Source organism: Lithobates pipiens, unplaced genomic scaffold (assembly GCF_037356315.1).
Source record: "Lithobates pipiens isolate NorthernLeopardFrog02 unplaced genomic scaffold, aLitPip1_a1.2 Scaffold_1, whole genome shotgun sequence".
Taxonomy (NCBI): Eukaryota; Metazoa; Chordata; class Amphibia; order Anura; family Ranidae; genus Lithobates; species Lithobates pipiens.
The window spans coordinates 120,289,519-120,304,362 of NW_027507685.1; the positions used below are offsets into that span (position 1 = coordinate 120,289,519).

Consider the following 14,844-nt stretch of genomic DNA (forward strand, 5'->3'; position numbering starts at 1 on the left):
CTAATATGGGCCTAAATAAAAATGACCCCTAACAGAGTCTTGATTACCTGTGTGAACAAAAATAATCACATGCTGAAATAAACAAGCAATCAAACAATTATGGTGTCCATGAATCGCTAATAGCATAAAAAAAGTGATAAAACAATTCAAACAATGATTGATTCATCCAGTCCGTTTTTATATCGTGCGTTCATCTATACACATTGTACAATTGCTTGAAGTGTCTACTGGTGAATATTCTGGGATAAATTGGAAAATTACTATGCATGCTCCTCCACCGGTCACACTATGCGCTCACCTCCAAATGCGACCCAAAAAAGGGTCTAGTTGTGCCTTCCCCCATATGGATATAGATCCAATAGTCTGAAATGCCACTGTAGATAGATGGGCTCCTGCTCACTTTCCTGCTCACTTAAACGTTATCCCTCATAGATATTTGTCACAAGAGTAATAAAGAAACTGACATAGTGTTTAACTGTATAAAAACACTGTCATTTATTACAAGATAAAAGGCTCCACTCACATTTACAGATGTACTGTCCCAGTTAGTAAGCTGTCCTTGAAAATTAGGAATAGTGATCTGGCTATAACACGGCTAAGTTGTTTGAGAACTCTTGGGTGTAGGACATCTGGTCCTGATGATTTAGTCATATGACGTTTTTCTAGTTTTTTTTTTTTTTTTTAACATTACTGTCTTTAGTATAGCCCTCCTTTTTCATTCGTATAAGCAGAGCAAAAGAATATATTTAACCACTTGCCACCCAGGCCAATTCCGACATTTCTCTCCTACATGTAAAAATCTTTTTTTTTTTTGATAGAAAATTACATAGAACCCCCAAACATTATATATGTTTTTTTTTTTTTTTTTTTTTTAAACAAAGACCCTAGAGAATACAATGGCGATTGTTGCAACTTTTTATCTCTCACGATATTTGCGCAGCAATTTTTCAAATGCGATTTATTTTGGGAAAGAAACCGTTTTGTGCTTTAAAAAAAATAAATAAATAAAAAAGCAGTAAAGTTAGCCCAATGTTTTTGCATATTGTGAAAGATGAAGTTACGCCGAGTAAATAGATATCTAACATGTCACGCTTCAAAATTGCACACGCTCGTGGAATGGCACCAAAGTTTGGTACTTAAAAATCCCCATAGGCGACGCTTGAAATTTTTTTTTACTGGTTACATGTTTTAAGTTACAGAGGAGGTCCAGGGACAAAATGATTGCTCTCGCTCCAACGTTCGTGTCACATGTATGGTTTGAACACCGTTTTTATATGTGGGCGGGACTTAAGCATGTGTTCGCTTCTGCGTGCGAGCACACGGAGGCAGGGGCGCTTTAAAATTATTTATTTTTTTATTGTTAATTATGCTTTCTTTTATTTATTTTTTACACATTTTTTGAAAACAACATTTTTTCGTTCACTTTTATTCCTATTACAATGTAAACATCCCTTGTAATAGGAATATCACATGACAGGTCCTCTTTATAGTGAGATATGAGGTCCATAAGACCCCACATCTCACCACTAGGCTGGGAAGCCTGAAATCAAAAAAATTCATAAACCGATCACCGCTTTCTAGCCGAAGCGGCGCCGTTTTTTAAATTTTTTTTTTTTTAATGCAGAGGCCAGGCGTGACGTCATAACATCGCGCCTGACCTCCGGGGACCATCTGGTCTGCCAAAATCTCTATGATCAACATCCAGGGTCGGCGGATCCTCTGTCCGACTCACCGATTGAGGGAGTGGGGGGACGTCCCCTCTCGCCTTCCATTAGAACAATCAAGCAGTGGAATAGCCGCTATGATAATTCTTATGGTGTAGGGAATCGCCGGCTGAAAACGACCATATCTGAATGTCTGTATGCTTTTTTTATGTTGGTTTTTAAATTACACTATGGCCAGTGTAGCAATACAATTGTTATATCAATTTATCAAAAAAAAAAAGTTGTCCTTAGAAATTGCAGTTTGATTTACAGTGTCAATTCATATTTCCAGCGAAATATCCCCATTTGGAGATTAAATACCGACATAAGAAGAGCAAGGATAGGGAAAAAGAGACGGAGAGGGACGAGAACGAAGAGTTGATAAAGAGTGACAAGAGGAGAAATAGCACCAGTAGTGTGAGTAAGGTAATTATTATACCCTTTTGAAATAAGAATGTAAAGGCAGACGTTTTTTTATCGTAATGCATTCTATGCATTAAGATAAAAAGCCTTCTGTGTGTAGCAGGCCCCCTCTCTATCCAGCGATGTCCACGTGTCCCTCGGCTGTCCGGCACTCTCCCTCCTGATTGGCTCCTGCTGCTGTCAATCAAAGTCAGTTAGCCAATCAGAAAAGAGGGGACGGGGCTGAACGACAGCTCTGTGTCTGAATGGACACACTTAGCTGCAGCTCAGCTCTGGTGCCCTCATAGCAAGCTTCTTGCTGTGGGGGCAGTTAACAGGAGAGAGGGGCCAGGAGCAGCAAAGAGGGACTTGAGAAGAGGATGATCTGGGCTGCCCTGTGCAAATCCATTGCACAGAGGTGGTAAGTATAACATGTTTGTTATTTTAAAAACAAAAAAACAAGACTTTACAATCACTTTAAGTGGATTTTGAATTCCTATAGACGTTTACATAAGAATGCAAAACCCATCCCTAAAACTAAGTGAAATTTTACAGACGCCTTTCATGCAAAGGACTGCATGGGGAGATATAGTGCACGCTTATAAACAACGTACTAGGTGATCTGTTTTATGTGATTTGTCTGGGCAATTCAGCACACAAAGGAGTAATGGCTTTAGTTTTTTGGAACTTTGGGTCACAGGAGCTTAACAGTAAATGTATTTCTGTGACCCTAAAGGGAAGTATAGCCAAAAAAGGGTTTGGCCATATTTCTCTTTTAAGGGGTAATGTAATCAGTTGTGGACATTGGGTGTGCTGCATATACCCCAAAAAAAAAAAAAAAACTTAAAGTGCACAGGTGTATAGATTGCATAAGGTATATGTGTCCCAAGAGAAAAAAAAAAAATATAAATATATATATAATTTTTTTGTTTCTACACTCCCCTCTATAACTGATATGTGCCCCAGTGTATGTGGTTTTGTAAAAATAAGCTTTCTATACCTTATTTTATAGTGGCGCTCACAGGACCAGCCATCTCTCTTCTACCCCAGTCTGACAGTTACAGCGGGAGGGGCCGAGAAACCCCCACTGACATCAGCTGGGAGGAGAGAGGGGGCCGGTCACGTGAGCACCGAGTGGCGCTTGGAAAGACAGTATAGAACGGCTTATTTTTACAAAACCACATACACTGAGGACATCAGTTAATGTAATAGAGGGGATGGTAGAAATTACACTCAGAAATCATAGCAGCAGTGGAGGCTGACAGGCAGGGAGGGGAGGGAAGAGGAGAGCTGCAGATGACGGAGGCACGTTAACTGACCACGGTGTCAGGGCTCAGGAGCCATGATAAATCGTGGTCTGTTTACAGGGGGGAGGTCAAAACCAGGTAGGATCAGCCAGTTATTTTCAGGTGATACAGGGGGGCAAAGTAAACAAAACAAGCACTGTACTGTTGTTGATGCTTTAAAGGAACAGGCTCTTTTTAGGGTTACAAACGCTTTAAAGTGGTTCTAAAGTCTAAACTTTTTTTACCTTAATGCATTTCTCGCAATAAGGTAAATGTTCCAGTACCTGTATTGTCCCCTCATCCCCACTTATGCTTAACTGAGTCTTCACTCGATCCATCACTGTGCCCATCTGTAGTAGCTCTCTCTGCTCTCACAGCCTTTGCCATTTGGTTCCTACTGCTGTCAGTCAAATTCTGTGACAAGGGAGTGGGGGGGAGGTGCCGAGACATGCTGTCTGTGTCTATGGACATAGGCCTTGTGGCTCAGGATTGAACCCGCAGTTATGCCACATTAGGAAGCAGCTTGCTATGGTGGCACACCAAGAAGAGGAGGAGCCAAGAGCATGGATGGGGGGAACCCAGAAGAGGAGGATCAGGGCTGCTCTGTGCAATTCTATTGCATAGAGCGGGTAAGTACAACATGTTTGTTATTTTTAAAAATAAAACAATTTAGACTTTGCAATCACTTTAAGTAACAAATTTATTGCCAAACAAATCAGCCCATAGCAGAAACGTAGGAATTGCCCTGATCCATAGAGGGAGTACAAGTGTGAGGTCTGAAATGGTTAAATTGCATTTGTTTAAATAGAGAAGCCATACACCCAAGCATGGGTGGTAACAGTGCCTCTGTTTCTGACCTTGTAGATCTTACTTTTGAACAAAGTATTAAATTGCCTTATATGTGTTACCCATTTCAGCAACAGATTAAACGTTCTGCAAGGATGTGCGGTGAGTGTGAATCATGTAGCCGCACAGAGGATTGTGGGCAGTGTGATTTCTGCAGAGATATGAAGAAGTTTGGAGGCCCCAACAAGGTCCGTCAAAAGTGCCGTTTACGACAGTGTCAAGTGAGAGCACGGGTAAGAGTGTCACTGCGTGAGCTTTGCCTTATGAGTGACCTGTCAGTGTTGTTGTTCTCTCTGCATTTAACACCTGCCCCACACTGTAGAAAAGGCCAGTTGAGCTGTTTGCATAATAAGATGCCTTCAAGAGGTTTTCCATATTCAGCTAGAAAGCAGAAGGTCTGTGCATATAGCCTGCCCTTTGCTGACAGCTGGGGTCCCCACATTTTAATCCCATTGATTAGCTGAAACGTTTTTTCCAATGAGACCCACTAAAGGATTTGAAGACCTTTGGTGGGCTTCTGAGGCTAAATTGCACTGAGGTTCCTCTATTAAAATATGAGCATATTATATGAAAAGTTCCAAAAAAAGGAAGGCATCGGCCTAAAACAATCCATCAGCTAGGGGATTTCATCTGTTGTGAGTTTCTGATTGGTTGGTGTGTTTTGCTCGATAATAATCTTCTCATACATCTGCTATGGGTTGTCTTCAGAAAATGCTGCGTGTTAAGGACGATGAACTTGCAGTGTTTAGGGATACCCCAGAACCGCCCAGCCTTGCCGAATCTCTCTCTGACGACGACCTTCCCCTGGATCCAGATCTGTATCAAGAACTGTGTGCTGGAGGAGCTTTCGATGACCAGAACTTGGTAACTGAACTTTGCTGGGAGTAGATGGAGATGCCTCTAGCTGTAGAACTTTCATAATAAGACTTGTGTTTCTGCAGCCGTGGCTCAGTGACACAGACGACGCGCCGTTTCTCGACTCTGTGCTGAGGAAGAGAGCCGTCAAAGTAAAGCACGTTAAGAGACGCGAGAAGAAGTCAGACAAAAAGGTATGTCAGTTTTTGCCTCGTGGAAGCCTAAGTGGGCCATACTTAGGCCAGCTTTTGGTTAGAATTGGAACTGCGTCAGTGAGCCGGGCCGTCTATGGGATGTAAAGTAACTGATCCCATGCTCCTTGTTGGTAAGGAACATTTTCCTGAATGCTGGAAAATCTCTTGCAGCCAATCTTTGTTAGCAATGTCAGGTGCAGTTTTTACAATGAGTAACATCCTATACACACAGTTGAATAAAGGGGGCATCTGTGGATTTTTTGAAAACCTACTGTGTTTTCCACTGATGCCTAGGCTGAAAGGGTGTGTTGAAATTACAAGTTGTAAGTAAGGCATTCACTCCGCCTTGCGCTCTTCTTCCTTGGAAACAATGGAGCCTGAGACGGCATGCTGGCTTTGATTATATGAAATGGGCCCTGTTACTCCCCCTTCTTAAGGATTTTTGATTAAATATCAAGAGTGCAGACACACTAATGATAGGGCTGTGTTTGCTATATGTTTGTATTTAGACATGCTAACCGTGGGTTTGAGTAAACCTTTTCTGAGATATATTTTGAGGTCTTGCTTCTGAAACTGCTAGGTGCCTAACTGTTAAGCTGAACTACTGGCTTCAGTACTTTTTGAATCAATGACCACAAACAAGTATCCAGATTAGAAAAATTGTAGAAAAGGCATGCGTCCTTACATGCTTACTACTTCCGAGTCAGTAGGGTTGATCTACTAAAGACCATTTTCATGGGGAAAAAAAATAGCAAATAAAAATAAATAATTATATATATATATATTAGTGTATACCATTGCAGCACAAGTCATATTGTAATTGAATGTTATTAAAAATTACTTTTCCCTTTCAATCTGCAGCGCTGTAATTTTCTGTGAAATATAGGGCAGCCTGGAGGCATTCTGTATCTTTAATAAATTACTCCACTTTTTTGGAGAAAAAAAAAACATTCCCTTCTGGGTGATCTATGTATATTACAGGAATTTTAACAAACTTTGTTGCAGATTCCTACCTTTTTTTTATTCAGAAGAAATTGCTGTATGTTTGTGTGTGTTCATGTGCTTAGTGAATCTGTATTTTGTAATGATCAATCAACTGCTGCACTTGCAGGGCTCTGATGAGGAAAGCTGCTGGGTCGGCATCCCTTTAGACATTATTTCACACCAAAAATGAAAATTGTATTGCAGGGGATGCTCCAAATCTGATCTGTATTTTAGTGCAGAATTCTGGGAAAATCAGTGAGCCAAGAACATAAGCAGGAAATTAAATTTCTGGGGGGCGTTCTGTACGCTTTCTGTGTATAGAACGTAAGGGCAGGGTCCATTAAGGGCGCACGGGCGCCGCCTCCCCTATCCATGCGTTCGGCCACTTGCAAGACACTGATGCATGGATTGCAATGGTGGATGGGGGGGGGCTGTTTTTTTTTTTTTCTTCTTAATTTTTTTTGCACCTGATTTAGAGCCAGAGGCTCTAATAGGCCTCAAAATAAGGTGGGCTCGGAGCACAGATAATGCTAACCAAGCCCACCCAGGTGTGTTACGATAGTGAATGAATATTCACTATTGTAACACTGATCCCCCTTCTTGGCCACTCAGGAAATGGGTCGTGAGACCTGTCACCCGATTGGCTGAAAGGACAGGTGATCCTATTTTGATGCCTAGGCAGAGGAGAGGAGCCGCACGCCACCTACTACCTAGATGTGGTAAGCGCTAGACTGACTGACAGTGCGGGTGGGGGGGTAATGCCTCCAGGTAGCCATATTGCATTGCATTTTACAGAAAGTACAGTGGTGCAGATTGAAAAGGAAAGGTAGTTTTTAATAAGATTGCTATATGACTCGCAATTGTGTCGCAATTGTATATGCTATATTATTTTTTATTTATTTTTTTCCCCACAAAAGTGGAGTTACCCTTCAAGTCCTCTACATAGCAGCACATAGACTGGGAAAGGTAGCAGAAGTGTTCTTGATCGGAGAAGTTAAAGCTTTATCTGCATTTTTGTCCAGACCCAGAGTATTCAAGCTAGAAGTTAGAAAGCATATAGAGTGAATATCCCATACCGTTGGTTTCATGAAGTGTTTTCTTAGTAAACTTGTGAGGTGATTGTTGGATTCTGGTTGCAGTATATTAGAGGGAACATAGATTATGGTAAATCAAGTTCAATTTCTGAATTTAACACAGCTGTGGAGTTTGGTGGATACAGTTAGCGAATGGTGGGTTTCACTTGTTGCCTGGAAAAGCTCTTTAACAATAAGTCCACAACTTGCAGTAAGAAATATATATTCCTGTGTGCTGGTAACCTGCTTTTTCAATGATGATCATAAACTTTTTTCTTTTTTTTTTCTTTTTTTTTTTTTTAAGGATAACTCCATGATACCTCCTAAAAATATATACCCTGCCTCCAGGTTCCATCTGGATACCTTCTGATATCGAAGCTGCTCCTGCACCACATGGATCTGCAGTGGGCATTCGCCAGGTTGATCAGGAGGTCTCCAGTGCCCTGGTTTCTATAGAACCCTTATTGCTGAGTTGCAGGGTGTAGTGCAGCGGCTTTTGCATCAGAATATGAGGATTTTTTATGTAATAAGACAGGGATATTTATTTTTGGAGTTAATCATGGAGTAATATTGCCTGTGTAAAGGCATTTTTTGACTATGCTTTTATAAAATGTTAAGGGCTGGATCATCCAAAACTGATATTTCATTTTTTTGTAGGTGCTGGAGATTTAAATTCCCTAATTGTTTATTTAACCTCTCAGGAACTTTGATGGTGAGATCTCTGTACTTGGGTTCCCAGCTTTCCCAGCAAAAATGCTGTGGCCTCTACAAAAGGGATTCCAGTCTCCTAATGGGGCTTTTATATTTGTTTTATAATACAATTAACAAATGTCTGTCCGCCTTGAAAGAATATATTTTGGAATTGGGCGTAAGTTCCTTTATAGTTCCATTATATCATTTTAGAGCTGCTTTAGATTGTGTTGTTCTTGTGAGCAATAGCTGTCATAAAGAGAACCTGTGATGGCCAAAAATTCAAAATAATGCTTACTGTAAATACCAGGTACCTCGCTGGTGTAGAGTGAAGGAATCCCAAACTCCAGGGTGCACTCACCATCTAAACATGCTTATCCCTGGTTCTGGCCCCACCTCTCCTGCTTCATGTTTTTTAAGTTATGCACTCATTTGCTGCAGTAGGAAGAAGATTGCAAGGTGAAGTAATGGACTATAGTCAGAGACAATGGCTGGAAGATCTAGTTGCGGAAGTTCCCTAGAACTAAAGGAAGCTAGCAGCTGCTTCAGCTAACCAGACTGTGGCCCAGGGTTTACTGTCCCGTTATACATTAAAACATACAGATCAAGAAAAAGTTACCAACTGATCACAATTAAATTAGAATTAAACTCTTGCAGAAGAATACTAAACCTGGCTATAGATGGATTGAAATCCATCTGAAACGAATAAATTACTTCTCTCTATCAGTACTGTTGGAAAACTGTCATTTGATCAACGCCTGCAGCTAATCGGCTGCAGCACTGATCAGGAGGAGTCCCTGCTGTCAGAATACCATAGCACAGTGGGGAGGATTCCTCCACCCACCTCACTTTTGTGGACAGAGGAATCTGTAGGTGTTTTTTTTTTTTTTTTTGGTCAGCCTAATGCCGTGTACACACGACCGGACTTGTCAACAGCAAAGGTCTGACGGAACGAATCCGTCTGACAATTTGATCGTATGTGGGCTCCATCGGACCTTTGCTGTCCAAAAATCTGACAGACTTTAGAAATAGAACATGTTTAAAATTTTTCAGCCGGAACCAGTTCCTATCAAGAAATCCGTTCGTCTGTATGCTAGTCCGACGAACAAAAAACAACGCTATGGCAGCTATTGGCTACTGGCTAAGAACTTCCTTGTGATTGTGTGTGTCCAGGTCCGTTCATTCGGAAAGTCCGTTGGAACTCCGCTGAAAGTCCATCGGATCTAGTCTGCTGGAAAGTCCATCCGTGTGTACGTGACATAACGGATGATCGCAAAAAAAATTATCCATTTATGTCCAGCTTTAGTTTTGTAGGGCACAAGAAAAGCATGATTGCAATATTTTTTTGTTAAGAGTAATATGGCCGAAGCTTTTTTTGGCCATACCTCTCTTGTGGGTCACTGTAGAACACTTACTTGTACCCCACTGTGAGCCAGGAGTCACAGCTAAAGCCCGCTGTTGATTATCTTAGCGATATTGTTATGATCCACCCAGAGCCCTGATTGACAGCTAACTTTGGCTCTCTGCATTCGGTAAGCACTGGAGGGGCAGAACGGCTGCTCGCCGCTGACTGAGAACTGAGTGGTCACCAGTCATGTGATTTCATAGTTCTCAGCTTAGAGCCAGCGGGGGATAGCTGCAGTATCAGACCATGGAGGTGAGAGAGTATGTATGTATGTTTGTTTTTTTTTGCATCCCAAACTTCTCCTTTAATAAAGTAAAGGTTTTCCCTTAGTTTTGTTCATGTTGTCTCTCCCTGCACTGTGCATCTCCTGTACACTCCTTGGGGGAGATTTACTAAAACTAACACAGAATCTGGTGCAACTGTGCATAGTGACCAGTTGGCTTCTAGGCTTTATTGTCAAAGTTTTTTAAAGTGATTGTCAAGTCTCTTTAAAAAAAAATATATATATATTAATTTATACTTGCTTCCTCTGTGCAGTTGGTTTTGCACAGAGCAGGCCGGAATCCCCCTCTTCTCAAGTCTTTCTTTGCTGCTCCTGGCCCCTCCTTCCTATCGAATGCCCGCAGTCATCAGCTTCCTATAGGGGCACTGGACCTGAGTCACAACTCTCTGTCCATTCAGACACAGAGCCCTGACCCCAGCCCGCCCCTCTCTCCCCTGATTGGCTGACTGGCTTTGATTGACAGCTGCAGGAGCCAATTACGCCAGTTCTGTGTCTCAGCCAATCGGGTGGCTTAGACATTTGTGGACATCACTGGCGAGAGATGGGGCTCAGGTAAGTAATTAGGGGGTTGCTGGGGAGGCTGCTACACACCCAAGGTTTTTTATCTTAATGCATAGAATGCATTAAGATAAAAAAAAAACCTTTTGCCTTTACAACCACTTTAATTGAACAAGCTGCAGTTAGAAGCTGATTGGTTACCAGTCATGGCTGCATCAAATTCTTTGTGCACCAGGTTTAGTAAATTTCTCTTGTATGAACTTCCTGTGGATAGTTGTGCACTCCAGAGGCTACTGAATATCGTAGTCTTGCTGTGTTGACTATGGCAGAATGTGCTAGCACAATGTGTTTTGGTGGAGCTGCTTGTAGTCTCAGGAGGCTGCAGAAAAAGGTGACATTGCAGTGGAGATGAATAAGTGTTATCCTAGGAACAAAAAGTGTCTGGGGATAAACTTTGCTGGTATGATTTAAATAAAATCAGGACATGACCCCCCCCCCCCCCCACACACACACACACGCACACGCACACGCACACACACACGTGTGTGTGTGTGTATATATAATATAACTTTTTGACATAGGAACATGTTAATTTTAGGATTAGATACGCTTTTTTAAAGCATTATTAAACCATAAAAATAAAATGTATTATATTGCTGCGTGCCTATTTTTAGATGTGGTGGCTGCATTTGTTTTTGTTTTGTTTTTTATGTTTTTCTCCTTTTTATTTTCATCTAGTGGTCCAGCCAGTAAATCTGTTATATTTCAACTTCTATGATCGCGCTTCCTAAAAAAACATTCCAGTTAGAGGGTGAAACAAAACAATTTACTGCAGTCAATGCTTACAATGGTCAACTTTTATACGTTTTATGTATAACTTTTGCCCCAAAAGGAAGAAAACAATGTTGCTGTAAAAGTTTTAACTGGAGCTTGGCTTTAATTCCTTAGTCAAGTCCAACTAAGTCTGCTAGTGCATCAAACTGTATCCTCTTCCCCATACAGACAATACTGCTGTCTAAAGGTGTTTTTGTTGCTCCTCAATCGGTAGAGACAGCCTAAGACAGGAAGCGTGTCACTGGCCCGATCACCAAGTAAAAATATAGGAGAAAAAGTAAAAAAAAAGAAAACAAATTGCAGCCATCATGTTTAGGGACTGTTAAGCTGCAATATATTTTCTGTTTTTGTTTTATTACTGCTTTAAGATATTCAAGGCTGTTTAAACAGCCTGGTAGGAACATGAAGCAGCATGTGGAGAAGAAATGTGACTGGTAGAACCAACATATCCTTTCTGATTTTTGTGCTACCTCTGCACAATATGAGCCTTCACAGTATTGGGCTTTCAATGTCCTCATCTAAGCTTGTCATATGCTGAATAATTGTCATTGTTTTTATGTATTCCTTAGAAGGATGACAAGTACAAGAGACACAAACAGAAGCAAAGGCACAAGGACAAGGCTAAGCACACTGAGCGCTTGGAAAACAGAGATTACTCATCATTGCGCCAATGTTTGGGACCAAGCTGTGTCCAGCCAGCACGAGCCAACTCGAAGTACTGCTCCGATGACTGCGGCATGAAGCTGGCAGCTAAGTGAGTGCAGTGGCCTACATTACAGTTCTCTACTTTCATTAGGCTCATTTCTAGAAAAAGATTTGCAACTTTCCTTGTATAGGCTACCTTTCGTGTGTGTGTGTGTGTGTGTGTGTGTGTGTGTGTGTGTGTGTGTGTGTCTCTCTCTATCTCTATCCATTGGAGCAGTCATTTTCTGCTGATTACATACTCCCGCTTCCTGTTTTAAGGTGTTGCATTGTGATTGCGCTTTAATGTTCCTTCTTAGAGGGGTTGTAAAGGCAGAAGATTTTTTTTATTTTAATGCATACTATGCATTAAAATAAAAAGCCTTCTGTGTGTAGCAGCCACCCTAATACTACCCCCTCTCTGTCCAGCGGTGTCCATGAGTGCCTCAGCCATCCTATATTCTCCTTCCTGATTGGCTGAGACACAGCATTGGCTCCCGTTGCTGTCAATTTAAAGCCAGCTAGCCAATTGGGGGCGGGGGGGGGGGGGGGTCAGGGCTCCGTATCTGAATGGACACAGGGAGCTGTGTCAGCTTGGGTGCCCCTATAGCCAGTTGCTTGCTGTGGGGGCACTAAATGGGAAGAAGGGGCCAGGATCACAGAACAGGGACCTGAGAAGAGGGGGATCCAGGCTGCTCTGTGCAAATCCATTGCAAAAAGAGCAGGTAAGTATAACATGTTTGTTATGTTTAGGGGAAAAAAAAACAAGCCTTTATAATAACTTTAAGCCAGCCATAGATCGAATCTCAGCCAGCACCTGCTAAACAAGCCAAGATTCAATCCATCTATGTTGATAGAGGGGAGGTGAGTGTTTTTCTTTCCTGCAAACCATGGTTTGCAGGAAAGAAAATTGCTTAATCTATGGCCTGCTTTACAATGCAAATCTATGGGTTGGAGGGCTGATTAAAAATATTGCACTTTCTGTTTGGCAAATATGTAACTTCAACAGTGTTTAGAGAGAGACACACAAGGGTTTATTTACTACAGCTGGAGAGTGCAAAATTAGGCTCACTTCTGCAAAGAAACCAATCGGCTTCCAGATTTTATTGCCAAAGCTTAACTGAGCAAGCTGAGGTTAAAAGCTGATTGGCTACCATGCACTGTTGCACCAGATTCTGGGTGCTTGAGTTTTAGTAAATCTAACCCACAGAGTGATTGCACACTCTCTCTAGTGGCTAATCTACAAATCCCTAAATTCATCCCAAAAGAAGCTAAACAACAGATTCACTGTAGAGCTTAAAGCAGAGCTCCACCCAAAAGGGGAAGTTCCACTTTAAGCACTCATCCCCCCCGTACCTATTGAAGAATTGTCACTTTTGAGGAGCAGGGGTGCCTGATTTTGACACTTGCGTTTCAACCGCCTAGGCATCACTTCCCCCCCCCCACACACACACACACTGACATGTCCCAGAAGACTGCATCCACCACTCACAATGCGCTGCACTGCTCGGTGGGCACCTGGCTGTCGCAGCTGGTTGCCCATAGTGAAGATGCCTGCGCTGGGGAAAGAAGACAGTGGGTAAAATCGAGTGCAACACTCCACTGGAATGTGGGACAGGTATGTGGCTACAGCCTTTTTTTTTCTTTTTTTTTTTTTTTCATGAGACTGGAACTCCTCTTTTTAAGTAGAGTTCAGAACAATACCTCTGCCCCATGTGACAGACAACTGAGCCAGTCACAAAGCACCAGTGCTGTCACATGAAAGAAAAGGCATTGCTCTTCGCAGCAGATGGACCCGCATTTTTTTGCAGATAAGAAAATATCTTTTTTTTTTTTTTTTTGGAGCCTGTAAAGCATTGCACCAGCGATCATCAGATGGTGCCATTTACGTGCAACCAGATACAATCTGACTAAAAGAGAAAATGAATGTGCTCTACAGCACCGTGGTAGTTCATTGAAAACTACAAGCCGACAGCTGCAAAAGCTGCAGGACCTTGTTGTTTTTCAATCACAGAACACTGTGAATGAGTGATGGGGCTGCAGCCCCACTCGGCCACATTTTTCTTAAACTGTGACAGTTATCAGGGGGGAAAAGAACCACCGCTAGCTGTCAGATTGAGAATCTGGGATTGGTCCGTTTGTTGCATGTTACACCCTGAGTATGGGTGTAACATGTAACATGAAAGGTGAATTTATCCTTTTTAAAGTGAACCTATTTGTTGTAAGGTAAACACTGCAATATTACCTCAATGAGTCTATTGTAAGTACACTAGATTTTGCCTTTAGGATGCTCTTTTAAAATGGATATAGACCTGCTATGATTTTCTTATAAGTCTTTCTGCTTCATGTTTGTCTTCAGTCGGATCTACGAAATCCTTCCACAACGCATCCAGCAGTGGCAACAGAACCCATGCGTTGCAGAGGAACAAGGAAAGAAGTTGCTGGAACGGATCCGCAGAGAACAGCAGCAAGCACGTACAAAGCTTCAAGAAATGGAGCGTCGCTTTCACGAGCTGGAGGGTGTAATCAGCAAAGCCAAACAGCAGCAGATCCGAGAGGATGAAGAGGTATGGCCATTGACCAATTTTTGTTAAATCGTTGGAGCACATTTGTGCCTAGAGGCGATTCAGTTCGCATTGTGCGCTATATAAGTGTTTCATTCATTCATTCATTCATTCATTTGCAGTAGGAGAACCAAGTAAGTAAATGTTTAACCATGATTATTTATTTATGTTTGACAGACCAATGACGGGGACAGTGATGACACTGATTTTCAGATTTTCTGCGTGTCTTGTGGCCATCCAATTAATCCCAAAGTTGCTCTGAGGCACATGGAGCGCTGTTATGCCAAGGTGAGAATATTCTGAAGAACACCAACCATATTCAAAGAAAATACCAGATAGAAAAAGGAACGCACACTGCAGACCAGTAACTATGTTTGTATTAAGCATGTGCTTAGTACATAGGCAATCCACCTGAGCTTGTTCTCTTCTTTGTTCTATATTGTATTTGCTTTGTGTAGCTGAGAGCTGAAACCCGGGACTGAATGACTGAATGACTGTGGGGAGGAATGTCTTGGGTAGAACAGAACATTGTTTTCTTTTTCATAG

At 41.9% G+C, this 14,844-nt stretch overlaps 1 protein-coding gene across 3 annotated transcripts in view; it reads left to right on the top strand.

The window, feature by feature from the left end:
• CXXC1 (CXXC finger protein 1) overlaps positions 1 to 14,844 on the top strand; it is a 36,149-nt gene that overhangs the window by 5,328 nt on the left and 15,977 nt on the right. Inside the window, exons 4-10 of one of the 3 annotated variants that reach the window (XM_077475255.1) lie at positions 1,996 to 2,129; positions 4,309 to 4,470; positions 4,946 to 5,101; positions 5,179 to 5,286; positions 11,623 to 11,807; positions 14,094 to 14,301; positions 14,476 to 14,586. In XM_077475255.1, coding sequence (XP_077331381.1) covers positions 1,996 to 2,129; positions 4,309 to 4,470; positions 4,946 to 5,101; positions 5,179 to 5,286; positions 11,623 to 11,807; positions 14,094 to 14,301; positions 14,476 to 14,586 — 1,064 coding nt within the window. The remainder of the gene's footprint in view (positions 1 to 1,995; positions 2,130 to 4,308; positions 4,471 to 4,945; positions 5,102 to 5,178; positions 5,287 to 11,622; positions 11,808 to 14,093; positions 14,302 to 14,475; positions 14,587 to 14,844) is intronic. The other 2 variants (XM_077475263.1, XM_077475269.1) reach the window with 2 other exon arrangements.